This window comes from Fusarium flagelliforme, assembly GCF_020744385.1.
Source record: "Fusarium flagelliforme strain FIESC 12 MPI-CAGE-AA-0113 chromosome Unknown B0J16scaffold_5, whole genome shotgun sequence".
Classification (NCBI taxonomy): domain Eukaryota; kingdom Fungi; phylum Ascomycota; class Sordariomycetes; order Hypocreales; family Nectriaceae; genus Fusarium; species Fusarium flagelliforme.
This window is the reverse complement of record NW_025763507.1, coordinates 762199-786951: the sequence shown is the minus strand read 5'-3', so window position 1 is coordinate 786951 and position 24753 is coordinate 762199. Positions and strand designations below refer to the sequence as shown.

At 48.4% G+C, this 24753-nt stretch overlaps 9 protein-coding genes across 9 annotated transcripts; 4 read left to right on the top strand and 5 right to left on the bottom strand.

Moving 5' to 3' along the window:
* Positions 1-402: 402 nt before the first annotated feature.
* Positions 403-1945, top strand: B0J16DRAFT_400724 (uncharacterized protein; the record flags this gene model as incomplete). The annotated part of the gene is made up of 2 exons (XM_046132543.1): positions 403-1200; positions 1248-1945. The coding sequence occupies exons 1-2, from the start codon at positions 867-869 to the stop codon at positions 1943-1945; spliced, it is 1032 nt and encodes a 343-aa protein (XP_045980974.1). The 5' UTR covers positions 403-866.
* Positions 1946-3762: 1817 nt separating this feature from the next.
* Positions 3763-5448, bottom strand: B0J16DRAFT_400721 (uncharacterized protein). The gene is made up of 3 exons (XM_046132542.1): positions 5183-5448; positions 4214-5081; positions 3763-4150 (listed from the first exon to the last, which is right to left on the bottom strand). Exons 1-3 carry the CDS (start codon positions 5339-5341, stop codon positions 3786-3788), a joined length of 1392 nt encoding a protein of 463 aa, XP_045980973.1. The 5' UTR covers positions 5342-5448; the 3' UTR covers positions 3763-3785.
* Positions 5449-6383: 935 nt separating this feature from the next.
* Positions 6384-8193, top strand: B0J16DRAFT_288676 (CRAL-TRIO domain-containing protein). The gene is made up of 3 exons (XM_046124194.1): positions 6384-6784; positions 6833-6974; positions 7025-8193. Exons 1-3 carry the CDS (start codon positions 6576-6578, stop codon positions 7979-7981), a joined length of 1308 nt encoding a protein of 435 aa, XP_045980972.1. The 5' UTR covers positions 6384-6575; the 3' UTR covers positions 7982-8193.
* On the bottom strand, positions 8163-9141 carry B0J16DRAFT_343860 (acid phosphatase-domain-containing protein). The gene has a single exon (XM_046128112.1). The coding sequence runs from the start codon at positions 8975-8977 to the stop codon at positions 8300-8302; it is 678 nt and encodes a 225-aa protein (XP_045980971.1). The 5' UTR covers positions 8978-9141; the 3' UTR covers positions 8163-8299.
* A 730-nt stretch (positions 9142-9871) lies between these two features.
* On the top strand, positions 9872-12422 carry B0J16DRAFT_363380 (uncharacterized protein). The gene is made up of 5 exons (XM_046129873.1): positions 9872-10192; positions 10243-10383; positions 10434-10543; positions 10592-11655; positions 11701-12422. Exons 1-5 carry the CDS (start codon positions 10130-10132, stop codon positions 12369-12371), a joined length of 2049 nt encoding a protein of 682 aa, XP_045980970.1. The 5' UTR covers positions 9872-10129; the 3' UTR covers positions 12372-12422.
* A 273-nt stretch (positions 12423-12695) lies between these two features.
* On the top strand, positions 12696-13765 carry B0J16DRAFT_149345 (uncharacterized protein). Its single transcript, XM_046122025.1, has one exon. It carries the CDS (start codon positions 12769-12771, stop codon positions 13723-13725), a length of 957 nt encoding a protein of 318 aa, XP_045980969.1. The 5' UTR covers positions 12696-12768; the 3' UTR covers positions 13726-13765.
* On the bottom strand, positions 13766-15305 carry B0J16DRAFT_149344 (FMN-dependent dehydrogenase). The gene is made up of 5 exons (XM_046122024.1): positions 15179-15305; positions 14792-15135; positions 14281-14741; positions 14021-14229; positions 13766-13969 (listed from the first exon to the last, which is right to left on the bottom strand). Exons 1-5 carry the CDS (start codon positions 15231-15233, stop codon positions 13806-13808), a joined length of 1233 nt encoding a protein of 410 aa, XP_045980968.1. The 5' UTR covers positions 15234-15305; the 3' UTR covers positions 13766-13805.
* A 1635-nt stretch (positions 15306-16940) lies between these two features.
* On the bottom strand, positions 16941-19931 carry B0J16DRAFT_343856 (heterokaryon incompatibility protein-domain-containing protein). The gene is made up of 2 exons (XM_046128111.1): positions 19909-19931; positions 16941-19851 (listed from the first exon to the last, which is right to left on the bottom strand). The coding sequence occupies exon 2, from the start codon at positions 19540-19542 to the stop codon at positions 17011-17013; it is 2532 nt and encodes an 843-aa protein (XP_045980967.1). The 5' UTR covers positions 19543-19851; positions 19909-19931; the 3' UTR covers positions 16941-17010.
* A 1545-nt stretch (positions 19932-21476) lies between these two features.
* Positions 21477-22322, bottom strand: B0J16DRAFT_385607 (uncharacterized protein; the record flags this gene model as incomplete). The annotated part of the gene is made up of 3 exons (XM_046131510.1): positions 21477-21564; positions 21618-21669; positions 22283-22322. The coding sequence occupies 3 exons, from the start codon at positions 22320-22322 to the stop codon at positions 21477-21479; spliced, it is 180 nt and encodes a 59-aa protein (XP_045980966.1).
* Positions 22323-24753: the final 2431 nt, after the last annotated feature.

Below are 24753 nucleotides of genomic sequence, written 5' to 3'. Positions count from 1 at the left end.
GCAACGCGGATAGCGTCACAACGACCAATCAGAGTAGAACAACCAGCTGAGTGACAGGCGGTAAGCCTCATACGTAATTATTGTTGATCGATGTACTAAATATGATGCTGAGTGTCAACGGGTACAGTACCTGAGTACCTGAAGCAAGTCTATTGCCTTGGCTTTTGCATTGGTATCGAATACTATTTTGTACAGAAACAGAGTGCAAGATCACGAGACCCAACGACTAGGTTCAGTGGCTTTATAGGCTGTATTGTAGCACATGTGATGAACAATTGCATCATTGAAGGAATGGGAGAAGTGACAAACTCATGGCCAGCGTTGCACCCATCAGACGGTTATGGCAGGGGTTAATTCAGGTACCAACGCAGCCACATCTGTCGCACGCAACATCTTGCCCCCATCAACCCTGTTTTCCTCAGATCTTCTCTTTTCTTGTCGTTTCATCTTTGTTTCTATGATCTGCAACAAAAGCGGGACTCGATCCGATATGTTGATGTATTCTAGACGTCAATACGCCAAGAACGTGGCAATCACAGATGACCCTAGATCCGGGTTCTCTTACAGGCGGACTCAATGCTCCGGCCAGTCGGATCTTTCACCCTGGACCGTTGTTTCTAGAGGGCATTCTCGTGGCTAAGATGTTCCGTGAGCTGGATTTTTGCGTAGCTGAGACCTATAAGTGAGGTGAGGCTGGGTAATGCTTACGTCGATTAAACGTCAGATTGTGCAAGGCAAATAGGCAATAGTAATTGAAGAGATATCGAGAGGAATGGTATAAATAATGGACGACTACGAGTAATATTCTTCACGATGGTCCAGTGCATCTTGTTCTATTGACTTATCATCTTACTATTCAGCTCGCAATGTCTTCACCACTTCTCAAACGAGCTACCCGCTCACTCTCTACCAAGGCGTTCTTCCCTGGGCAAACAGCTACACTCCAGCGAACACCACGCTTGATCGCAAAGCCCGTATGTCAACGATTAATGCACACTTCGGATACCGCAAGTGCAAAGCCCATGAACCCGGACCCAAGAGAGAATCCAGCTCATGACCTTACACTACCTCGTGAGACAAACGTTGGTCGCAAGCGATTTGCAGACTTTGACCTTGCGGGAAAGACCTTTATTGTCACTGGAGGTGCTCAAGGTCTGGGCCTGACTCTAGCTGAGAGTTTGGTGGAAGCTGGTGGAAAGGGTATGTTACTCACGTATGTGTATTGATTAGTAGCTAACGTCTATCAGTCTATTGTTTGGATCGTGCTGAGCAGCCTGACAAAGATTGGGACGAAGCCCAAAGTCGTGTCGTGCCAGAATGGGGCGGCTCACTTCACTACCGTCAACAAGACGTCAAAGACGTGGACGGTCTAGACAACCTCATCGCCTCCATCGCGGATGAGAATCAGGGCATCGACGGTGTAATCGCCGCCGCAGGAGTCCAACACATCTCACCCACAATCGACTACAAAGCCGACGAGGTCGCCCACATGCTCTCCATCAACTACACAGGCGTCTTCATGACCGCCAAGTCCGCCGCGAAACAAATGCTAAAGTATAAAAAGCGAGGAAGCATCTGTATGATCGCCAGTATCTCCGGCATGAAAGCGAACCGGGGTCTTATCTCACCCGTGTACAACTCCTCTAAGGCAGCTGTGATCCAACTCGCGCGCAACTTGTCCATGGAGTGGAGTCCCATTCAAAAAGATGGCACGGGGGGTATTCGCGTGAACTGTATTAGCCCTGGTCATATCACGACGCCTATGGTGCTGAAGAACTTTGAAGAAGTTCCGGGACTGAAGGAGGAGTGGGAGAGGGAGATTATGATGGGAAGGTTGGCTGAGACGCAGGAGTTTAAGGGTGCTGCATTGTTTCTGTTGAGTAATGCGAGCAGTTATATGACGGGAAGTAATCTTGTGATTGATGGTGGACATACGTCGTGGTAATGGGTACGAGTGGGGAGAGTTGAGGACTGCATAAGAAGAGATCGACTTTATGAACCATTTGTATATTAGAATACCCTTTAGACTAACTATAGACTTTCTATCGAGTAGCCTATTACTCCGAGTGTTTGATGCAAGTCAAGTGTGTAAGCTTTGATGTATTTTCCAGATACCTCCGCTCCTGATGCCCTTCATCTGAACTGAAGCCCGGGATGTCAGTCTCCATAGTGTCGCTGAGTCCGACCCCAATGGCTCTCTGTTCAGCATCTCCACGATGTACAGAGCCCAGCTGACCATTTAATATAGCAAATTACCCCCTTCTCAGGTTCCTGAAGACGACCAATCATCTGTTCCGTCAAGTCTTATCACCTCTCCTCGCGACACCCGGGTTCCCAGTCGTTGCTGGGAGTTGCAGTCTTCGAAACTTGGTCACACTCAGTCCCGAGTATACCAAGAAGAGGGACGTATGAGCGAGAACGTAGCTTGTTCCAGACTTTGCCCACCACTGAAAATTTCTTGACTCCCTCGTGGCAGGCATCCTGGCGTATATAGGGTGATGCAAAGAGAGACGCTCCTTCTGTGAGGATATTTGGGCTATGCCATGCTGTAGGCATCTTGTGCCGGTATATATGGTGAGGGAAGTGCTTCGATGAAGGATCCTTGAACTCTACCGCAGGGTTCTTTGCCAGACGGTAGTGAATAGTTCCATGGCATGGATAGCTGGTTCTCAAGCTACCATAATAGGCGTATAGTATAGAAAGTGAGTGGTGATGATAGCGTTGCATTCGCTACTAGGCATAGAGGTATATGTATGCCGCTCATTCCGGACCGGTGATGATGTAGAAGATGGTGATGCCGGTCTTGAGGAATGGTGTGATATATATAGTTGACAGCAGTAAAGCTTGGGCTTACTTTGCCATTGGGTTGCGACGTGATTCAGTCGGGAAACATCTCGGGGATGTTCACACAAGAGGGCATACACGGAACCCGACTGACCACCGCAATAGCGCCACGAACTCCATTGCATCTTTAGTTGACTCTTGATGCTTGGGGCTTTCGATGCTGGGCGATGTTCTGACCCTTGCTGTCGACCGCTTGTATATATGTACCTATCAACGAGAAGCTAGATGCTGAAGGTAGAGTAATGCATCTTGTGATTTTCAGCTCCAGCGTGGCAAAGAACGATACTCTATAAGATGATGTTTGGAATCTTTCTAGACTAAAAAAGGAGAAAAGGGGACTTTATATAGTTATAGAATGCTGGGCACGAATCACAAATTGTTTCCGGGCAAGTCACGATGTAGACTCATCACGCTAGAGACACAAGGAACATTTCAAAAAATCATATCATATGATGCTTGATTGTGTAGGTAGTGAAGATGTTTCTTTACCCATGTACCGTTCTACAATGGGTCACTGATCCTACACAAGGTAACAGTTCATCACGGAATGGAACTATAGAGTGTAACATTCGCACATAAACCGCTTTCTCATGACCGATGTTTAAGAGTTCAGCTGATATTGTCAGAATTCTCTGGCTCTGATGATAGGTAAACTATATCGTGAAAATCGCAAGCTACACAGAAATTGAATGCTTTTGAACAAACCAAGCCATCAACGCCAACCCATTCTCCCATACCGCTCTACTAATGAACTGACCAAACATCTGCAACCAAAATAACCCGTATCACCCAACGGTCAGGGTATCAGAAGAAGTAGGTATCAGGAGCATAAGGGACGAAATAATCCAGTGGCCTTATGTAGGCTCTTAGGCTACTTTATTTTAGTGACCTAAGACTTAGAGGACAATTCTCCTGACACCCCCCTGCCAACATCCAACACTTCAATATGGATGGCTTCTGTTACGTGAACTCTCGCTAGACTTTGGTTTGGAGTTCGAACCTCGCCTTTTCTTCTGGGAAGCCCCCAAGCTATTCTCATCCAAAAGATCAAGCGCAGATCTGATGCTCTCCAATCGTTCATTGCGGCCCCAGTCCATGATATTGAGGACGCATTTGCGAAACTGTAGAAACTGGTCCGCTTCTTGCAATGCAAAGCTTCGAATCTTTTGGACGTTGAAGGTCTGTTCCTCCTTCCAAGAAACGAGCAGCCGAGCTTCAGTCCCGTTCATCGATATGCTGAAACAAGAGGTATCGATGGGTATAATCTCTTCGACACCCGTCTTCAGAAGTTCCTTGTTCAACATCTCTGCGATGTTTACACAGGTCGGGGTCCCCCCCAAGCATTGGTTAGTGGCGACCTACAAACTACCATTGCTAGAGGGACCGTCGCCTTTGAACTCGACAACAAAGAATGGTAGACAGATACCATCATTGTTTGCGGAAGCCAGATCCATCGAAGCGAGCTTCCGTCGCTGAAGGGGAGTGAAAGCGCCTCCGTAATTGTAGCCAAGGAGAACGTCTGGAACAGGACCGCTGACTCGATACGCTGTTCCAGTGTTGGGTATCATCCTCCTAGCCATTGGTATCTTGTCACTACGCTTGAGTATGTCGTTTCGAGATGGTAAGGTGACGAGGCTGTACTGGATATACTGTTCCACTTCTGGCTCGCCAGCTCCTCGCTCCAGAGCAGTAAGGGCATCATCAGCATCGACGTCTTCAATGGAAAGACCCGGCGAATTTCTATCGCTTGCAATCTTTTCGATGAGCATTGAAATATAGGTTGGAAGGTTGTCTCGGCGATCACGGTATATTATATTATTCGTAGCCAAGTGGATAGTCTCGTACTGAGCATGCTCGACCAGCGAGCCAGTGGTTATAGGAGACTTGACCCCAGACTTTGGAGAAGTTGTTGGGGTGCTGTTCGTTTCGATGGGCACTGCCCCAGCACTGGTGAGCCCAGGAGAAGAAACCTGGCGATTACCCTGGGTTGGAGGATTATGACGAGTCATGATTGGAGGTGCTGATCGAGCGTGCTTTCGAGTAGGTCCTTGTATAATAGTCTGCACGGAATAGTCGGAGCGTGAGTACTGCTGGTGATGAATTTCGGATGGATAAGCTTCTTCGAGCCAGTAGTCGATGAGGTCTGTCAAAGGGGGAGAGCTCCGCGAGGAGTTTATATAGTCTAGGACATTGGTGACAGTTAACCCCTCCGATACGGGAGTTGGCTCGTCCATCATCTAATAAGAGAAGTATTAGTCGTTGATATGTGGTTAGGAGGCCAGAAAGCATGTTGGTGCGTAGATGCTGCTGCGCGGTAGGAGTAGAATAAAGCACCCACATGATCGTTCGGAGCTTGGTTGTCTTGTTCATAGCTTGTCTTCTTCTGCGGCGGTGCCTGTGATGGAGATGGAGAGTTGGATGGTGATCTGCTGAGAGCTCTCTTCTTGGAGTTCTTGGGCCCTGGCTGATTAGGCGCTGCTTCTGGCGGACCGTCCATAGCGAACTATATCTAAGATAGCAGGGTTTGTGTAGGAAGATTGGGAAAGGAGATTTGGCGATAAACTGTTGTTTATGAACACTTGCGAAGGGAGTTTTAAGCTTGTGAGGAATCAGTGCAGTGACATGATAGTGCTCTGAATCATGGGCAGCAGAAAGAGGAGAGAGGAGTTAGTCCCGATGAAAAGACGTAGCTTCCCCGCGATGAGTTTGGCAGCCTTTTGAACATTAATGGGAAGGAACCAACTTCGTGGGAAGTTTGCTGGAAGAAGCAACGTTGGTTTATCGTTGTACAGGTACACAGCACCTGCCGCATGACTTGAAAGACACACGCAGCACACATTCTATCATGCTTATAGGAAGGAACACAATTCTCAGCCTCTAGTACAACATGTGAAGCTTCACAAAGCAAGGCACCGTCCTACCATGGCAGGTGAGTAACAGCAGAAATGTTCCCTAAGGCTTAGTCTGGCAAAATAAAGCAACCTAAAAGCCAGTCTAGGCTCGCATAAGGCGACCAAATTATTTTACCTCTTATGCTCTCTGCGGCCAATTCTTCTGGCAGCCTGACGCCATGGTAACAGTTAACGATATCGAACCACCAGCTACTCCATCTCAGCCCTATGAGCCCCAAAGGTCCCTGGTGTAGATCAGATCATTCTTATTTGATCAGGTATCAACTGGGTCCAATCAAGCAGACAGAATTCCGCCGAGGTCTATTAGACTCTTGTTTTTTTGGGAATAAACGTGCGCTGCATGTTCTCGGGCCGTACCGCTGCCACCGCCGCATCGCATGGTACAACAAGATGGTTACTACCTATTGCATCGATATTCAAGATGTTTAATCTAATGGTAATCATCTATAGAACTCATTCCATGGTGATATCCTGACCGTCTTTCAGCCTTTCATGTCAATATGACCCGCTTTCGGCCGAAGCCTCCGGCCGTCGGAACAGCCTATGAGGATCTCCAACTAGCAGTAGCCCTACCCCTACAAGAAACAAAATTGCCCCCCTGTCCCCGCTGTCAGATCCAATCTTATTCCATTGTCGTCATTGTCAGCGACTCCGGCGCTTCCGTCAGATTTACTTGCATTGCAGAGCCCAACTTTTTTTTTCTCCTTCCCTCACAAACCTTGGAAGGCTGTGTTATACATTAACGTTATACCCCATAGGTACTCTTTATCTTTTGTCTTTTCTCGCCGATCTCGCTCCAACTTCTGCTTCGCATACATCATGGCTTCCAACCTTGAAGCGCCTGGCGCCCCAGCCGAACGCATTACCTCCACAACCTCAACCATCACCGATTACGCCTATCCCTACGGCCATCTTGGACATCTTACACAAAAGCAGGAAGAGGCTTTTCTTCAATTTAAGAAAGTTCTTGAGGAGAGAGGTCTTTTGAAGCCTGGTCCTCCACCTTCTCACGATGATCCTTTGATCCTGTATGTTTTAACGGCGCGATTATAAATCAGGCTCTAATAAGGCTGCAGGCGATACCTACGTGCGCGACGATGGGATGTTGAGGGTGCTTATACCCAATTTAAAGAGACGGAAGACTGGCGCAAGGCCAACGACTTGGACACTTTATACGATACCATTGATCTCAGCGCCTATGACTTCAGCCGTCGCTTAGTATGTCTCCCTTGACATTGACCGCCAGATTAAGTACTAACGATCGACAGTACCCCCAATGGACAGGCCGACGCGATCGTCGCGGAATTCCTCTTTACGTCTTTGAAGTCAAGACCCTCGACTCCAAGACCGTGCACGAGTATGAAAAGGTCGGCGCATCAAGTACCTTCTCCCAGGCCAAATCCGACGGCAAGACCCCCAACGGTCTTCTACGACTATTCGCTCTCTACGAGAACTTGACCCGTTTCAACATGCCCTTCTGCACTCAGCTCCTCGACCGCGAACACCCCGAAGTCCCCATCACGCTGAGCACCAACATCGTCGACATCTCTGGCGTCGGTCTCAAGCAGTTCTGGAACCTGAAGCAGCACATGCAAGCTGCGTCGCAACTCGCCACGGCGCATTACCCCGAGACGCTGGATCGCATATTCGTTATTGGCGCGCCTGCGTTCTTCAGCACTGTCTGGGGGTGGGTCAAGCGCTGGTTCGATCCTATCACTGTTTCCAAGATCTTTATCCTTGGTAGCCATGAGGTTAAGAGTGTGCTGGAGCAGTACGTCGAGCCTAAGAATATTCCTAAGAAGTATGGTGGCCAGCTTGATTACAGTTTCGGACAGCTTGGAAACCCTGATCCTAACTGGGAGGGTGTTGTCGTGTTCGAGAACGGCCACACGACTTTCCCAAGCGGACCCTTGCTGTGGGAGGAGGAGGGTAACGATCGACTCGTCTGTGTTGCTAAGGGCTCCAAGGACGGCAAAGTTCGAAACGAGAGAATTTGCACCATTCCCAAGACCTTTGGGTTGGCGCCTGAGGTCCAGATTGCTGGCGTGAACGCTCCAGTTGATGCTCCAGTCGACGCTGTTCCCAACGGCACTGCGCATCCCACTGAGGAAGCCACCCACAGCGACGGCGTTCAGACTGACGAATCCCTTCTGAGCAACGATGTCAACGAGAAGTTGAAGCTTCAGGAAGATAAGCCTGCTGCACCCCAAACCACCACAGCTTAAAGTAAAAGTATTGTTTTATAGAGAGATGGAAAAGAATGGCATACCCCGAGATCGATTGAGGAACATAAAAGAGATGGAACATGTTGGATATGGAGGATTGGAGTATATATACCTTGTATCTGTTTGGCGCAAGATATTTAGAGAACTTGTCGTTAGAGCGGCCTTCGGTTGTAATATAATCGTGATTCTCTTTGGATTCAAATCTATTTGAAGCGCAATAGTCGTTCTATTTTATCCCGACCCGTCATAACTCTCGTCTATCCTGTTGTTCTATCATTAAACTCCAATCCCAGCAAACACCTCTTTCTGCTCTAACAATTACTCCAGCTCAATAGCATCAGGCCTCTTGATATATCCCCTCTTATTCCTCCACTGCGTAATCCCCCTCTCAAGCTCCTCCCACGTAACACCATCTCTAACAAGACACATCGTCACCCCCAAACTCTCCGTATCCCTATTCCTCGCCTCATCATCAAAGAAAAGCATATCCTCGTATCTAATCCCCGTCCTCTTCTGCAAACTCTCAAAATGCTTAATTTTGCACCCCGGATAAATCTCCAACAGACCCTCAAACATATCCAGCGCCTTCTTTGGCTTTTCCTTAACGCTACCCTCCGGCGGGGTAATATGTAGCATCTTTAACAAGTCGCGCGCAAGACTCGGCGCAGATGTTCGTGACGCGACACCCATTTTTATGCCAGCGCGTGGAAGCGCGTAAAGAATAGCTGGTACATCGCTGAAGAAGCCGTAATCTTCGCCGTAGCGGTCTGTGGCGCTTGTATGGGACGCATTGGGTTTTAGAGGTGGCGTAACGTGGGTGTCTACCCAGAAGGGCCAAAGTGTGTAGTCGAGGTCGAAGACAATGAGCTTAGGTAGTGGAAGAGATGGGTCGGCGATGGAGGATGGGAGGAGGGAGGAAGCTACTGAGGCGGAGGATGTTGAGGAGAGCGTTGATGAGCTCGGAGGAAGAGGATTTTTGGATAGTTTCTTTGGCATTTTGGCGAGGAGTCGTCTATGGTGAAGAGAAGGGAGGAAAAGTTTGGTGTTGAGGTTCGACTTGAACTTTTTTACAAGTTGTAAGCTAACAAGACAGTTGTCGCCCCGCGGTGGGGACGTGACGTCGCTGAAAACGGTCGAGTTGACGGATCGACGCTTTTGACGTTTTGATCCGGCGTGGTGGATAAGTACAAGTTCCATATTGGCTACCCTACAGCTCAAGACTTACAACCTGAGACTCATTGACCATGCAACTGGGTCCTGTTATGTCTTCTACAATAGAGCTGCAAAAGAAGATTGGCCAACGTATACACAGCCTATCTGATATCGTGTTGGCTTTCTATTCCCACCTTGCCGTCGTATCTTAACTCCTACTTTCATTTCCGCGTTGTTGCTAGTCTGCTGTCAAGACTACCTCGAACCAAAAGACCATTTCCACTGCCTCCCCATGGAAAGCTTCCGCAACTATACAGACGTATATTGCTATAAACTCATTCGACTGCATAGTTCATGGAGAACGGTGTAGAGCATGTTCATGTGTCTGATAGACTTCCTTAGTTAAGCTGTTGTAGTTGTGAATTCTTCTGGAGCCAATCAAGTAACTGCATTCATTTGCCGCCGGGAAGCTATTCTCGGGGCTCAACAAGCCTGCCAATTCACTTCAAATACCGATCCTACTCATGGCTTCCTTCCTTCCATCTTCAAGATTCCCCGTTCCCTTCGGCTACCCCGCACTTTCCTTCCTCCACTCGGTTAACTTACATTGCGGGGAGGCAAAAAGAGACAGGCCTAGCCCAAGTTCGTGAACCCAATCCTCGGTGTGTGATTGGCTCAACCTCCGCTAGTCAAGTCGGGGGAAATTTCCCCGTTTAAACTGCCATTGCGAACATTTGACTGAGCTGAAGTTTGGAGGCTTTTTATTCTCTTACCTCTTTTTAACTTGCTGATTCGATTGTCATTTGTCTTTGGTCTGAGAGTTCACTTTGCGGAGAACAATTAATTGTCAAGCATAAAGTCGCGAGCTTAAAACATCAAACTGTGGAGTGATTCGAGATCAAGGGGTTGACCAATTACTCAGTCAGCCATTTACTCAACGGCACGACTCAAGTGAATTGCCGGATCGACAAATCAGACATTGGGAGTGCTTTGATAATGGCGAAACGAACGTGGTCCGACTCAAATCCTGCCGGAACAGCCAGCGCTGATGCGACTGCAGTACGTCCTCAACCAGTCATCTAGCCAAGACCTCACTGACACCATCCCAGCCTGGAACACCCACGCGACCAAACGGCCATGGAAGAACTTCATCAGGGCGGCAGAGTATCACAGGCATGGTATCTAGTGAAGCCTCGGTTCCTCAGATCTCACGCAAGATCAAGGCTTGTGCCGCATGTCGCAAACATAAGGTGAGACTACCTGCGACAGTGAGTCAGACGATGAGAACTAATGAGACTAGATTAAATGTTTGATGGATGAGAGTGGTCCGCCTTGTCGGAGATGTTCAGAGCGAAATCTGGGATGTGTGTTGAGCAAGAGTCTCCAGACGATTATGGATGAAAAGTCACAGTGAGTGTCAGCATGAGATGAGAAATGTCGCATGACTGACAGACCTAGGTTCTCTGAATCCGTAGTTCAGGATCTAGAGCAAATGCATAGTGCTTTGCGACAAGTCATGAAAAAACTCAGCCTCCCAGAACTCCCGCCTTTACAAAGCATCAACTCTCGAGAATCAGAGGGAACACCGCCAAAAGACGACAATCATGCAAATACGAGTAATCATCTGAACGTATCTCAAGATGAGTTCCGTGGTCCTTCATGTGACAACTCTCCGAAAGCGACACCCGAAGACGAAGGCCTTCCTTACGTCCCGATTCACTCTTTATACACCCTCACGAAACTTAGCGCTCTTCGATCACCCGATAATCCTGAAGCGCAACGAGGAAACGCCATAAACGACTTTATCGCCCGTGGAGCTTTGTCATTAGCAGATGCAGAGAGTCTGTTCGCCTTGTATCGCGACCGTTTAGATCGATACATGTATGGAATCGGCTGTCGATACATGACGCTAGAGGAGCTGCGACGCAAGAGTCCGATCTTATCCGCTGCCACACTCACAGTAGCCGCGCTACATGATCCCAAAGCCGATAACATCTATGGAATCTGCAGTAGTGAATTCCGACGTCTAATGGAGAAATCCATGTTCGAACGCCGTATTGATCGCGATTATCTGCGTGCCATGTGCATCGCTTCATATTGGCTAAGTGATCTTTCCTGGATGCTCTCGGGGTATGCTATTCGACGTGCTGCGGAATGTAATCTGCATAATAGCTATAACCAAGCTATAAAGGAGCAGAGTCAGGAGGCGGCGGATTGTGCTCGGTTGTGGTATATACTGTATATCTGCGACCAGCATCTTGCGACTTTGTATGGCCGACCTTCGATTGTTCAGGAGGATTCGTCGATTCAAGGCTGGGAACAGTTCTTGAAGTCACCTGTGGCTAATGAGGAGGATAAGAGACTTACGGGTCAAGTGGTCTTGGTTAGTATTCTGCGAAATATTCGAGAACTGTTCGGTACGGATAAGGGGGAGCCGGTTCCGCGAGTATACCTGAATCACATCTTGCAGTTCAGACGGCAGCTCGATCAGTGGTATACCCGCTGGATGAAAGACCTACCAGGTAAGCTCATCTCACTCTTTGACCAACTATACTGACGGTTAGCAGAGCAATGGACACAAATCGGATCATTCCCAAGAAAAGGCACAATTCTCCACTACAACTTCGCCCAAATACACCTCTACTCGCACATCTTCCGCGGCCTCTCTGGTGACGCGCCTATCCCACACTACTTCCTCGACTGCGCCATGCAAGCCGTGACCGCCGCAACAGCCATCATAGACCTAATAATCACCGACCCAGACGTCGCCCTCGGCATCGTCGGCATGCCCTCCTACATGCTCTCCATGACAGCCTTTGCCTGCATGTTCCTGATAAAGGTAGCAGCCAAATACGGCAGTGATCTTATCGAGCGTCAGCGCGTGCACGACCTAACGACAAGTCTTGTCCGCCAATTCCGATCGTTGAAAGCAGGCAAGTGGCATCTTGCGAATCTGATGGCGGGAGGATTAGAGCGTATGACTGCTACGCTGGCGACTCCTGATCCTGCGCAACAGACTGCGGTGTATAATGCGATGGAGAATAATGTGGATATGGGTCAGATGATGCCGGGGAATCAGGTTTATACTGATATGGATGGGGATACGTTTTTCGACTATGATATGAGCTTTGGACTTTCACCGGTGTTTAGGTTTGATCCTAGTATGTTTACTGTTGATGCTTCGGGGCAGTCTATTCCGACGTATCCTGAGGCAGATTATGGGATGAGGCCGCAGTAAGTTCTGCTTGGATAGCTAGATATTCGATGAATAAGACTTGAATAATATGGAATGTTTCTCGTGTCAGGTGCTGAACAGACGGATAAGTCAACTACTATTAGTACTCTTTCGTCTACCCCGTTTCTCGGCTTTTACTCCAATTCATAGAGACGACTATATCCACCTTTCTGCATCTTGATGTTCTATGTGGTTGATCAGCCCCCACAGTGTTGATACCCCGGGTTTCTGTCCGGCACCTCCGCATCATCACCCCGCGTCGACACGGATAACCTCATTCACCCCCGCGATAGTGGATCAATCTTATCCGACTCCTTCATAGTATATAAGTACTCTAAACCCCCAACTTAAACTTGCCTAGTTCACCTCATCCGTATCTAAGAGATTGATAACGTTCACCATGTCTACGCAACATATCCTTATCACAGGCGCAGGAGGCTTCATCGGCCAGGAAATTCTCGCCCCCCTCTTAGACTCCTCGCCAAACATCCATCTCACCATAACCGATCTCTCAACACCCCCAGTTCCAGAAGCATACAACTCCCGCATCACCTCTCTAAGCGCAGATCTCACTTCTCCAAGCGTCGTAGATCAACTCGTCACATCGCAGCGCTTCGAGGCTGTCTATCTCTTCCATGGTCTCATGTCAGGCGGTTCAGAAGCGAATCTAGATCTGGGCCTTAAAGTCAACGTTGACTCAGTCCGTTATGTCCTCGACGCTCTGAGGACTAGACTGCCGGGCGTTAAAGTTGTTTTCTCAAGCTCTTGCGCGGTGTATGGACCGGATGAGGGGTATGTTACTGAAAAGACTCTTCCGCAGCCCAAGTCTTCTTATGGAGCTGAGAAACTCATCGCGGAGTTGCTGGTGAATGATTTCTCGAGAAGAGGTCTTATCGATGGACGAATCGTGAGACTTCCTACAGTGGTGGTGAGACCAGGCAAGCCATCAGCCGCAGCATCAAGCTTTGCGTCCGGAATAGTACGAGAGTCCCTTCAAGGTATTCCTAACGTGCTTCCCGTCCCGAAAAACATCTCCATGTGGATCTGTAGTCCTGCGACGGTTATTCAGAACCTCATTACGATCAAGGATATACCCGCTGAGAAATTCGGGGACTCAAGAATTGTGAATTTGCCAGGTATTACAGTTTCGGTCCAAGATATCTTGGATGCTGTTGAGAAAGTCGGTGGGAAAGAGGCAGTTGGTTATGTGAAGGAGGAGGAAGATGAGGCTTTGTATAAGATTGTTAAGAGCTGGCCTCCGTGGTTTGATGCTAGTCGGGCGAAGGGACTTGGATTGAAGGAGGATGGTGAGTTGGTTGATGCTGTTAAGGCTTTTCAGGAGAGACTTAAGGCTTGATAAATAGCTTTTCCTATTAATTGTATCTGAGGTATCTATGTGTATCCATTACTCCTGTACTTTTGTATGCACGTTCAGGTCTATAGCTTTGAAGATCGGACTTTTCGGGACACAGAGCTTGGCTCAATGCGTCCGGATGTGACGAGGTGATCTATATCCAAAGTATTCACCAGATCAGGTGTTGCTTGATCGAGACTTGTAAGACCAGCAAGCCTCATCGATGTTTCGAGCTCATCCTTGAGAACTACATAGATTGTCAGTGAATGTTGGTTGATCATCAGAACGCATGACTTACTTTGTGAGAGGTGCTCAACACCCTTCTGGCCATATACCAGCGAGTACAAGAACGGTCTTGCAATTCCAACAGCCGTAGCGCCCAGAGCAATAGCCTTAAGAATATCCGATCCACGCTCAAAGCCACCATCAATAAAGATCTCAAGATGGTCGAAAGCTTCAGGGAAGCGCTTTCGCACTTCAAGAAGGATAAGAATCGAAGCTTGCGCACTAATCCTTGTTAGCACCTGTGTCTCATATATAATGAGGAGACAGACTTACCCATCGAGGGATCTTCCACCATGGTTACTCAACATAACACCATCAACTCCATACTCAACCGCCAACTTAACATCCTCTACAGTCTGAACACCCTTCAAAACAATCGGCACAGAGCTCTCACGTCGAATCCACTCCAAATCATCCCAACTCAAACTCTTATCAATATACTGCCCCATCAGCCGTCCCAAACCACTCCCCTTGCCATCTTTGCTGCTCTCACTACCGCTCATCTCGGATTTGATCACCACAGCTTGCGGTGCGCGCTCGTCGGCTTCGCGTTTGCCGGGTACAGGGGCATCGACTGTTACGAAGATGGCTTTTATACCCAATGAACGCGCGCGGTTGAGGAGTTCGGTGGTTTTGGCGCGGTGTGAGTTGACGTAGAGTTGGAGGAAGAAGGGATGGCCTTTTGGAGCTGCGCCGATTATACTGGGGAGGGAGTAAGACGCGTTACTCGAGATCTGACCCTATTAGTAACCCATAACCATCGTATTCTCACTGCAAAACTTACAATCTCAAAGATTCCTTCACTAGCAGCAGCTCTACTCCAACCAAGTTCACCATCCGGATGCGCCAGCGTAGCCATAGCAGCCGGACACATAATAAACGGAGCTTTACTATCCAACCCCAGAATTCTTCTGTTGATCTTTACTTCAGATACATTTCTTAGGATTCTTGGTCTGAGCATGACTCTGCGGATGAGTTCACGGTTCTTTGTCCATGTGACCAGATCTGTGGCGGCGGAAGAGTAAAATGCCCATGCTTTTGGTGTAAGAGCCTTCTGAGCGGCTAGTGCAAAGTCGTTTGCTGATAGGATTTGATCGAGACTTGGGACGTTTGAGGGAAGTTGAATATCTGGATGTGTTAGATGAGTTGAGTGTGAGAGAGTGAGACTAACCTCTTGGGGCTGGAATGTTGGGAGTCTCTGACTCCATTGCTGCGAGGTCACTCATGATGGCTATACGATGCTCTTGTCGTTACTGAGGTTGAGATTGAGGCTATACTCTGTTGTAGTCGTTGTAGTCTATATATTCATTATGATTCTGTCTAAGTCAAGAATTCGGCCCCGCAATCGGACTCCTCACCTTGCAGCCGTCATGATCGCTCGGGTCGGTTCATCTTGGCGCGAGGTATTTGCCACGGTCTTGTAGCCGATCGCCCAATTCGAGGTCTGTCGGCTTTCTCTCCGAAATCCGACTATCAATCTGTATGAGCCTCATAATTGACGTTCAATTAGAGATGAAGACTTTAAACAATACCTTCCATTCTTTTGTTCCATAAATTACTGGACTTCTCTCCTCTCATTGCTATTAAATCTGAATTGATGATATCTCTAGAAGACGTCACTACCTGATGTCTCAAGGACTGAACCTCTGGTCTCCATATCTACATTGACTTTCAATGCGTGTAAGTGCAATGCATGGATATAGACAAAGCAGACTTTATACCGACTGGGTTACTCGGCTGTTCTTCAGCCTTACGGACATTCTTTATTCACCAAGTCCATTGATGCCTTTAGTGTCTGTTGACATAAACAGAAGCATGATGTCACCTTCTCATCTTTATCTTAGTTCAGCAGAAACGCTCCTCAAACCCACAGAGGTAATTGCTACCTAATTAAGCTATCATATGCGCGTACGCCAGTCATCAGCACACAGTCTACCCAGTACCCAAAGGCGAATAAGGTAGACAATTAAGGTAATAGGTCGCGTGCCCTTCCTCAAATCTATCGTCATCTCTGAGAAAGGAACAAAGACTCTCTAACCTTATACGTATCACTTGATCTCAGACTCCCACTCATGAATAACGAGCTTTCAATCACCCAAGATAGGGCTGACCCATGGCTGAAGACAATCTGTTCTAAATGGTCATGAGGGTCCATACTCTCGGTACTCGATTCTATCTAGTTCTATATATCTTGTACAGGGCCGGCCAATCTACAAACTCAATATACACCACAAAACTTCAGAACTCTCACAGATTCATCCAATCCAGAGTCTAAATAAATAAAAACCCAATATGTCATAATTAGAATAGCTGTCCTCTTGACCCGATTCTCCTCTCTCCTTTCCTCCACCACCAAACCACATCTCGATACCACAAACCACAAAACAACAACCACAATGGGCAACTGCATGTGCAAGTCTTCCAAGGAGAGTCCCATCTCCGAAAAACGAAACACCTCTCCCTACTCACCCCCAGCACCTCCTCCGAGCCAGGAACAGAGCCAGGAACAGAGCCAGGAACAAAGCCAAGAACAATTCATGCGATCCCAGTACGTGCAATCCAAAACCCCCACTGTACAAGCAATGTTTATAGCTCTGGATAAATCTTGTAACTATAACAATGCTTACAACTCTGAGCTATACTAACTCTTCGTTAGCGACGCTGCCCCACGCATCGCGACCCCCATTCCACACGTGAGCGCTTTTGATGATGAGATCGTCCAGGTTGGGGATGTTAGGTACATTCCTCCTGATGTCACGCATGGAGTACGGTTGCCCAGTAGCAGGCAAGAAGAGTGGGAGTTTGCGTTGTAGCAGGCATTTCCAATCCCAAGAGATTAATGGTTGATGTTGGAGGGCACGACACATCGTACGAGTATGGAAAGACAACAGGACAAGCAAGGCGTTTTGGAATTACTTGGAAAACGGGTGCAAGGCGAAACAGAACGAATCTAGGCTTCATTCCCTAGATGTCAAGACCTAATATTACACCTCCTATCTAAATCTACTCAATAACAATATCCTCTCCCAGCCGTCGAAGAGGCAACTCCGCGACCAAATTTTCCAACCGTCCACATCTTTTAACAACCTCTCTCGCCTCCTCGGGAAATCCCATCCTCATCCTACCCACCCTCTCCCACACAATCCTGCCCTCCCGTTCAACCCTCTCCACAACAAGAAGCATAACAAGGGCTTCTTCCACAAACCACAGCACACTCATCTGTTCGCCCCGTGCATGCCGTTCGATATACTCCCTCATCGAAACAGCACCGCGACTCATCCTTACGTCCACGCTCACGCGGTTAAAAATCCATCCATCAGGGTGAGATCGTGCTTTCACACGATCTAGCACGAATGGGTTGGGAACGTGGATGCCATAGGGGCGGAGGTGGAGGTTTGGTGGTGCAGGCGGCATGCCTGTCACTGCTGACGACGCGCCAAAGTCGTATGCTACGCTTCCGTCGCGGTTAACGAGGACGAGATTGGGAGAGTATGTCCAGCGGATGGAATTGGGGTCGTTGCGGGAGACGTGGGTGGCGCTGACGTAGTGATGGTGGTTATACTTGCGCTGGATGGCTTTGCTGTCTGGATCGACTACCGTGATAGACGAGTATAAATCGACGGGACCTTTCCAGCCTGCCCATGTCCAGCTAGGCATGTGCGGACGCCTTGTCGCTATCACGCCCTCTTTATGATGCCAGAAACATGTAGACAGAGCAAAGATGTCGCGTGTGCGTGGAAGTCCTGTTACTGCAGGGCCTTGGTCCCCCTGCGGTGCCCAGAGCGGAACACCCAGAATATTAAACATTTTCCCACGGCCAACAGTCGTCTCAAGACGCCTCAACATTCCCAGAAACGCATTCAGCGAATCTTGGTCATACGTGAGATCTCGTTTTGTGTAGTTCACGATATGTTGATCCGCCTCTCGGAAGATACTCAATGTACTTGGCTCTTCCGCCTTACCAGGAAGCCTCTTCCAGCGCTCCCAGCTCCCGTCCACAAACGACACGCCGTTGAACAGACCAGGTCGCATAAAGTCGCACATGCGCTGCTCCTCCATATCATGGTAGAATTCGAGCGGTAGAATGAGCGACTCTGGACAGCACATGCCTTCGCATTCCCAGTACATCTGCTGATCTGTAAAGATGAGGCGACGCCGTGCGAGGAGACCTTCTTGGTATGTCCAGCCTCGCTGGTACCACTTTGAGTCTTTGATGGCTATTCTCGGATCTGGAAGACTTGATACGAGTGTGATGTTGGAGTTGACGAATTCGTACTTTGGTTGCTGTTGTCGTGCTCTTGAGCCTACACCTGGTAGACCATAATCCGCATCTTCACCACAAGCTGCGATAATCGCCAGGATCGCACCTTCGAAGATTTCGTCCATTCTGGCAATCTGCGTCGCCCGTTCAACTGGTTGCAGCTGCTCCATGCAAAGACGATCAACCCAGAGATACCTTATCCCAAGATCCTTGGACGCGATAACAGCATCCCACACAACCTTGGGCCATGTATCTGTCTTTGTGTTTCCCCCCCAGACATAACTCAACGCGGCATATCGCTCGGAGATAGACGCAGTAACAACCTGCGGAGGATTCTTTGCGCAGTCGACAAGTTTGAATCCCGGCATTTCACGTCCAATTGGTCGTCGGCCACATCGTCCCTGGTGATAAAATTCGCAAAACCGTAGCCAGTCCTGTCCAATACCCATATCAATCATCGTCTCCAGCTCACGACCCCAAATACCCTTCTTCTGCCATCCGCTGTTATCACCACTTATAGAGTTCGCGCGTGAATGTCTTCCTTCTGACCTTGCGCTGAGAAGTTCATTTGTCGGCGCAGCTTCAGGAAATGTTCTGTAAAGCATACCTGAGCCACGGAACCAATCGGCGCTCACATCCCAGCTCAAAGCGCCATCACCGCTCTTTTTGGGGACAACGCCTAGGAAGGATGGACTGACGCCCTTGATCTTATTCTTGGACGAGTGACCTTGATCAAACATGGTGTGGTAATCGATGAGATAATTCGTATCTCGGGCTGAGAAACCGGAGAGATATAAATCTCCTTCTCCCTCGCTGGGGATATGTACTGAGAGGAATAGCTTGCAGAGCGGACATTTCGTCATGAAGCGATTCTCCTCTAGATCCTTCAACCGTCCCAAAGTGCTCTCCTTGTTCTCAAGAGTATCTGCCGATGTCGGATTCAGACCTCTTGTAAAGAAGTCATCCATGGTATCAAAGGTAGAGTCAATATCAGCAGCCCAACCAGCACAAGCAGTGCACAGATTTGGGTCTTGAGGCTGACCACCAGACCTATCAGAATGAGCTGAAGGACTGCGACTCTTCCTCCCCCAACTGATACGTCGAATGAGTGAAGCTCTCCTTGGCTCACGAACATCGTCCTCCGGAGGGGGATCCACAGTGAGATGCTGCATCATGTTCTTGAGAGGGTTTCTGGATCTGCGTCTCTCGACGCCACCGCCCGGCGACACGGGCGGCGTGATAGTTGGAGTTCCGGGGTCTAAAGTCTCCGGCATTTTGAGTCTCCTTCTCCTTTGAGTCTCCTATGATTGAAGACCTCCGTGATTCTCGGGGGCAAACCGGTGTCTAACAACCCCCGTTTCGGCTCCTGGAATCCGGTTCTCCACTCTTGGCGCGCCAGCAAATTGAACTGATTCGCAGTTCCACCGATTTTCAAAAAATAGCAACAGCGGGACAGGGATTCTATAATTAGTGGCGTCGTTGAATCTCGAAAATATAGGGGAAAATGAATTAAAGGGAGAGAAAGAAAAGAAGAAGATATAGAATAGAACAAGGCGATGTAGGTATAGTCAGTCACAGGCAGTCTGTGGATCTTGGGTCAGTCTATAAAAAGACCTGCCAAGTATTGGAAAGGCGGTTACTTCTTTCGAGAAGGAACAGCTCAGCGCTACCAACAAGACAAAACGCGGCGCAGGTTGGCTCGTGAGGCGGAGACTGAACAAGACCAATTTTGGGGGCCAAGACGTGTCAAAGAGAAGAAGAAGAGGAATGTTTAAATAGGTAAAAGGAGATGTAGTTGCACTTTCAATGTTTGTCAATCTCGAAATTATCATGTATAATCGAGATGACGACGACAAGGGTTTTCCCGCCCGCCAACTGAGACAAGGGACCAATAGTTCAAAGATTTATCTCTCTTGGGATGGAAATAATTTCTGGCAAGGCTGACAGTGGCGCAGTCTGCGGGATGTACTTGGCAAATAGGCAGAGCCTGATTTTTTAGTTAAAGATTCATGAGGGATTCATGATTTTGCATTATGACGTACAGAGTTACTGTGAAACATCTCACTTCAATCCTCATGTGCACCAATCCTCGCAATGGCGCAGTATAATAAATCTCACACGAAGGATTGGGCTGAGCATACATAACCCACTATATCGTCTGATCAGATCTGCACTCAACGGGTAGGCTATTCGCGACATTTGCACGGATCCATTTTCTTACTCAGCATATCTTTCTCATTTCTGACACTATCGAGAGAGTACAAGAGACGAAATAATTCAGTCACTTTAGGGGCAGCATTGGCGCTACTTTATTTTGGACTCCCTACCGAGTTAATGACGCCGCTGCTAGGCCAATCAAGCAATGCCTCAACACCGTATCGGTATGTAAAGAAAATATTCGCGTTATCTTGTCATTTTTGGGAATTGAAGATCAAGATCAACAGCGGCCCATGATGTGAGTATTGCTTGCAGAAACGAGCAAACCCCTTGCTGAAGATCAAGTGCGTGCGCATCTCAAGCGGGGAAACATTGCTTTTTGCTATTATTATCGCGATAATCAATTTTAAACATCATGTACGAATACCCTCTCCTCCGTTATATCACCTAGAAGTCTTTCTCTTCATCCAGAATCCATCATATCTTGGCCCGGCCCGACGCGCCTACTTGTGGAGAAGACACACAAGCGCCAAACCTGGGTATCTGATATCCAACAATTGACTGCATGTTCATCAACGGCCCAAAGTGAGGGGTCAGGTTTCAACTGAACTTGTTTAATCTTTAGCATCATGCATCACGGCTGCAGCGGTTATGCAAGATACTGTAGACCATAGTCCCAAAGATCATTTGCTACAGATCTTGGCGTGTGATGTTATCTAGCTCGAGAGCTAGGAAACTCTATTAAGCCTCTCTAACGCTGCGATATAGTCAGTTGTCGCTTTGCATGAAAGTTCTATGTTAGCATGCATACAATTAAACACTTCGAGTTAATCGCGAGTCAAGATGTCACATGTGATCAAAGGAAACACCGCATATTCAAGGCATGCAAGCTTCAATTCGTTATCTACCACTGCGCTACCATGGAAAAACTTGGCCGTCACAGCTGGTCGCCCGCATGTTTATGCCGCTTCTATTCCATTCTATCCATTGTATTGTCTTTCCGACTTTCTCGTTTTGAGCTCGCTTCAAAACATGTTCCTCATACCGTATCCTAAGGAAACATTGTCGTCAAAGGGCCACGAGCTTGTGATTGTTGAGCCGAGTGTTGTCGGGTTGGATGGAGGTGAAGGAATTTAGTGCTGTTATCTTGTTAGAGGCTGCTTTATGCTAAGTTTCGATCAAGAGGACTTACCTTGCAGCAAGAGCAAGTGGAGCAGGCAGAGTTGTCGTGGTTGCAGCAAGAGCTGTAGTTGTTAGCTAGTTGTTTATCGATGCTTGAGCATTGCAGTCTTCGGGTCGTCGGGGACTTGGGAATGCAATGCTCGACTAGGAGGTGCTCACCAGGGAGACATTTTGAAGGTTGTTGGTGAAGAAAAACTTCGAAAAGGTTATAAAAGTGTGTTGAGTGTGTGTTGAAGATTGAAGAGCTTGTTGGATGAAGAACAAAAGTGAAGTTGAGGCGGGATCAAGCCTCCTTCTTATACTTGAGTGAGGTCTCTGCTAACCCCAGTCATCGACACTCGAAGTCCTTCATCAAGTATCAGTTGCCTGATTATCGCATGGCTGGACGTGGGTATGGGCGTGAACAAAGGTGAGTGTAACTCCACTCCGTGTATATCAACATGTTGCCCAACTTGGGGGAGCAATGCGACACTCCGGTCAAGGGTCCTCCTTCCAAAGTGACCTACCAGGGCAGTTCCACCCCGCATGCCCATGTGCGATGTGGGATATATGTCACTGCAATTGGCCGAGATCATGCATAGTGGTTGCGCCGAGCCTGCGGTGCAGAACAAGCTCTCCACCATAGCAGAGCTATAACCCAAGCTCAAGCTCCGTGAGTATCGTCTCGCGCCGTACCGAAATGCAGCCACTGCTCAAGAGTCCTATACGACGACATTGTTAAGTTGTCCTTCGGTTGACAGTATTGTAGTACTGCGGCAGTGATCCCTACGAAATCGAATGGTTCATGGACTAGGGTTCTTCGACATCAAGCCTCGAGTGTGCGACTGGAAGCTGTTTTCCATAACCGGCATGATTGGCATGCTGCTGAGGCCTGCCGCTGACCTTGTGGATGGGTCCAGTTGGAGGGAGATGGCATTCGCCACGTACTGCCATTCGATGTACTGCATTGTAGTCCTAAAGACATATGCCGATGATGTTTCGGTGTACTAGCCTGGACAGGTCCAATAGTATGAGCTAGCTGCCAGGAACAAGGCGGCGTCTGAAGCAAGTCATGCTTCCATGGAAGTCAAAGACTAACGTTAGAGTAAAGCGCAAAGGTGGGGGTTCAATTAGACCGGGACGGGGATGGGGAACGGCGACGGCTCAAGCCGGGAACCGATAAAAATGGGTTCCATCTTCTCACCCACACCGGTGAGTATGATGAGGAGAAGGATCCAATACCGAGCGATAAGTACCACTCTTCAAGACCCTGCGTGTAAAAAACGGGGTAGTTCCAAGTACTGCATGTTAAAGAAGTCTCGTCTTGTACGTGGACGAATAAAGGGAACCCGATCTCTCGGTGTGGATACACGGAGTGAGTTGGTGTAAGAGAGTGAGATGGGAATGGATGCAGTATGAACATGTGAGAGATATTCGACTCAACTTGGATCTGCTATGAAGTGGGGTCTGAAACGAAAACAGCAAGACGATATGTGAGGCAACCAATAGCAGACACTTTGATGCTTTCAACATGGGAAAGTCCATCAACGACAACCAAGAACGTTTGCCGCCGAAATAATAACCTTTAACCGTGATAATCATGCGGCAGATGCACTGCCATATCAAGATAGACTAGCCCACACCATGATGTGTGAACGTGACGAACCAGTGTGATAAACAAGCCTATCAAGCAGTCCAGTCCCAAATGTGATAGGCATATGCATTGCAGAGGCATAAGCACCCTCAAGTGAGACGGCTGGACTGGAAACATGAGGGATAATCGAAACATGAACGTGAATGGGGAACCACAAAAGGCCAGAACGTGGGCCGTTGAGAGACAATGGCCTCCGAACCATTCATGCATGCATCCCACGCATGCATCTTTAGCAGGATTGGGTAGGGGCGTTGGGTAGGAGTAGGACTGAGGTCATTGGCTCTTACACTCAATGTGTAGATGATAGCAGGCAAAGGAAGTGTATGCTTGGAAACACCGAGACGAACTATCTCCAAGGCTTGCAAGTCAGCTCACAAGCGTAGAACTAATACGCCCGTGTACGATAGACCTTTAGTCATGAGAAAACATCGGGCTATCGGAGGGGATGGGCGCAGGCGTGGGAGCCTGAAGAGAAAGTGTTGACCGGGAAAGTAATTGACCCACGTCTAACGCGGCAACTCTTCAAAGCTTCCGAGATGATGGTAAAATACATCATAGGGACAGTTACCGGAGAACCAAGGATGGGCCGTGATAAAGCGAGATAGCAAGGAGAGCAAGAACACTTACCTCTACGCGTGAGCGTCACACGATCATGCTGGGCAACAAGTGCGTGCTAAGCATTGCACAGCTTCAACACCATGTATCTTTGGCAGAAATGATCATACTCGGATCATCTGAAGACAGTGTCTTCTCTTCTGCCCTGCTACTCACAGACTTCTGTCACAACAGCATCACTTCATCGACATCTACTCGCTACATCATCACACACCAGTCAGTCAATCCTCACTCTCGGCAAGACTCCAACATCCCAGCAGACATCAGTTCCAAATGGGTAACCCGAGATGTCTCCCCAGCCAGTGTCGAATCGATCCGTAATGCTTTCTCCAAAAGTTATTCGAGACTGGGATCAAAGCGTGGGATGAAACAGCCTCGGGAACTCGGCCTGATAGCTTACATCACGGACTATCGAACCGGGATGCTCTCTCGTGGGGGGAAAGACTTCGAGGAGTAATCTTCGCGCCGTCGTCAGGCTCAGGCGTAAGGCGTCCGTGGGAATGGGGCCATCAATATTTTGGACCATGCGAGTGTTGCCGATGAGGGAAATACTGCCGTTTGCAATCGGGGAAGCTGAAGTCGGGTCCGGAGGGGAATCGAGAGGGAAACTGGAACAAAAGGAGGGTGAGTCGAGAAGATGTAGGACCCTAGGTTCGCCGAATGTTTTTGATGATGAAAGGAAATCGAGCTGGCAAGTTATTATTTCTCAAGGGAAGGCCAAGTTCGAGTTGAGCCTTCCTCATGTGGTCCAAATTGAGCCACAGGCTTATAGCAAGGTAAGGAGCAATTTCAAAGGAGGTAAGTATTGCAAAGAAAGAAGGAGCAACCTTCCCGCAACTCTTGCAACTTTGGAAGGCTACACCCTCATTATAAGCAAAGCAGGTGCTTGCTTGAACCT

What these genes read in the sequence shown, in the direction of transcription:
- B0J16DRAFT_343856 (XM_046128111.1), bottom strand. Translation starts at nt 19,542, where the DNA reads ATGCCGGAGACTTTAGACCCCGGAACTCCAACTATCACGCCGCCCGTG.
- B0J16DRAFT_149345 (XM_046122025.1), top strand. Translation starts at nt 12,769, where the DNA reads ATGTCTACGCAACATATCCTTATCACAGGCGCAGGAGGCTTCATCGGC.
- B0J16DRAFT_343860 (XM_046128112.1), bottom strand. Translation starts at nt 8,977, where the DNA reads ATGCCAAAGAAACTATCCAAAAATCCTCTTCCTCCGAGCTCATCAACG.
- B0J16DRAFT_288676 (XM_046124194.1), top strand. Translation starts at nt 6,576, where the DNA reads ATGGCTTCCAACCTTGAAGCGCCTGGCGCCCCAGCCGAACGCATTACC. An exon ending in CACGATGATCCTTTGATCCT is followed by an intron (nt 6,785 to 6,832) that starts GTATGTTTTAAC and finishes ATAAGGCTGCAG; the next exon opens with GCGATACCTACGTGCGCGAC. An exon ending in ATGACTTCAGCCGTCGCTTA is followed by an intron (nt 6,975 to 7,024) that starts GTATGTCTCCCT and finishes AACGATCGACAG; the next exon opens with TACCCCCAATGGACAGGCCG.
- B0J16DRAFT_400721 (XM_046132542.1), bottom strand. Translation starts at nt 5,341, where the DNA reads ATGGACGGTCCGCCAGAAGCAGCGCCTAATCAGCCAGGGCCCAAGAAC. An exon ending in ACCAAGCTCCGAACGATCAT is followed by an intron (nt 5,082 to 5,182) that starts GTGGGTGCTTTA and finishes TTCTCTTATTAG; the next exon opens with ATGATGGACGAGCCAACTCC. An exon ending in CGACGGTCCCTCTAGCAATG is followed by an intron (nt 4,151 to 4,213) that starts GTAGTTTGTAGG and finishes TAAACATCGCAG; the next exon opens with AGATGTTGAACAAGGAACTT.
- B0J16DRAFT_363380 (XM_046129873.1), top strand. Translation starts at nt 10,130, where the DNA reads ATGGCGAAACGAACGTGGTCCGACTCAAATCCTGCCGGAACAGCCAGC. An exon ending in CCGCATGTCGCAAACATAAG is followed by an intron (nt 10,384 to 10,433) that starts GTGAGACTACCT and finishes TAATGAGACTAG; the next exon opens with ATTAAATGTTTGATGGATGA. An exon ending in CTGGATGAAAGACCTACCAG is followed by an intron (nt 11,656 to 11,700) that starts GTAAGCTCATCT and finishes GACGGTTAGCAG; the next exon opens with AGCAATGGACACAAATCGGA.
- B0J16DRAFT_149344 (XM_046122024.1), bottom strand. Translation starts at nt 15,233, where the DNA reads ATGAGTGACCTCGCAGCAATGGAGTCAGAGACTCCCAACATTCCAGCC. An exon ending in GTGAAGGAATCTTTGAGATT is followed by an intron (nt 14,742 to 14,791) that starts GTAAGTTTTGCA and finishes TAATAGGGTCAG; the next exon opens with ATCTCGAGTAACGCGTCTTA. An exon ending in TGTTGAGCACCTCTCACAAA is followed by an intron (nt 13,970 to 14,020) that starts GTAAGTCATGCG and finishes CAATCTATGTAG; the next exon opens with TTCTCAAGGATGAGCTCGAA.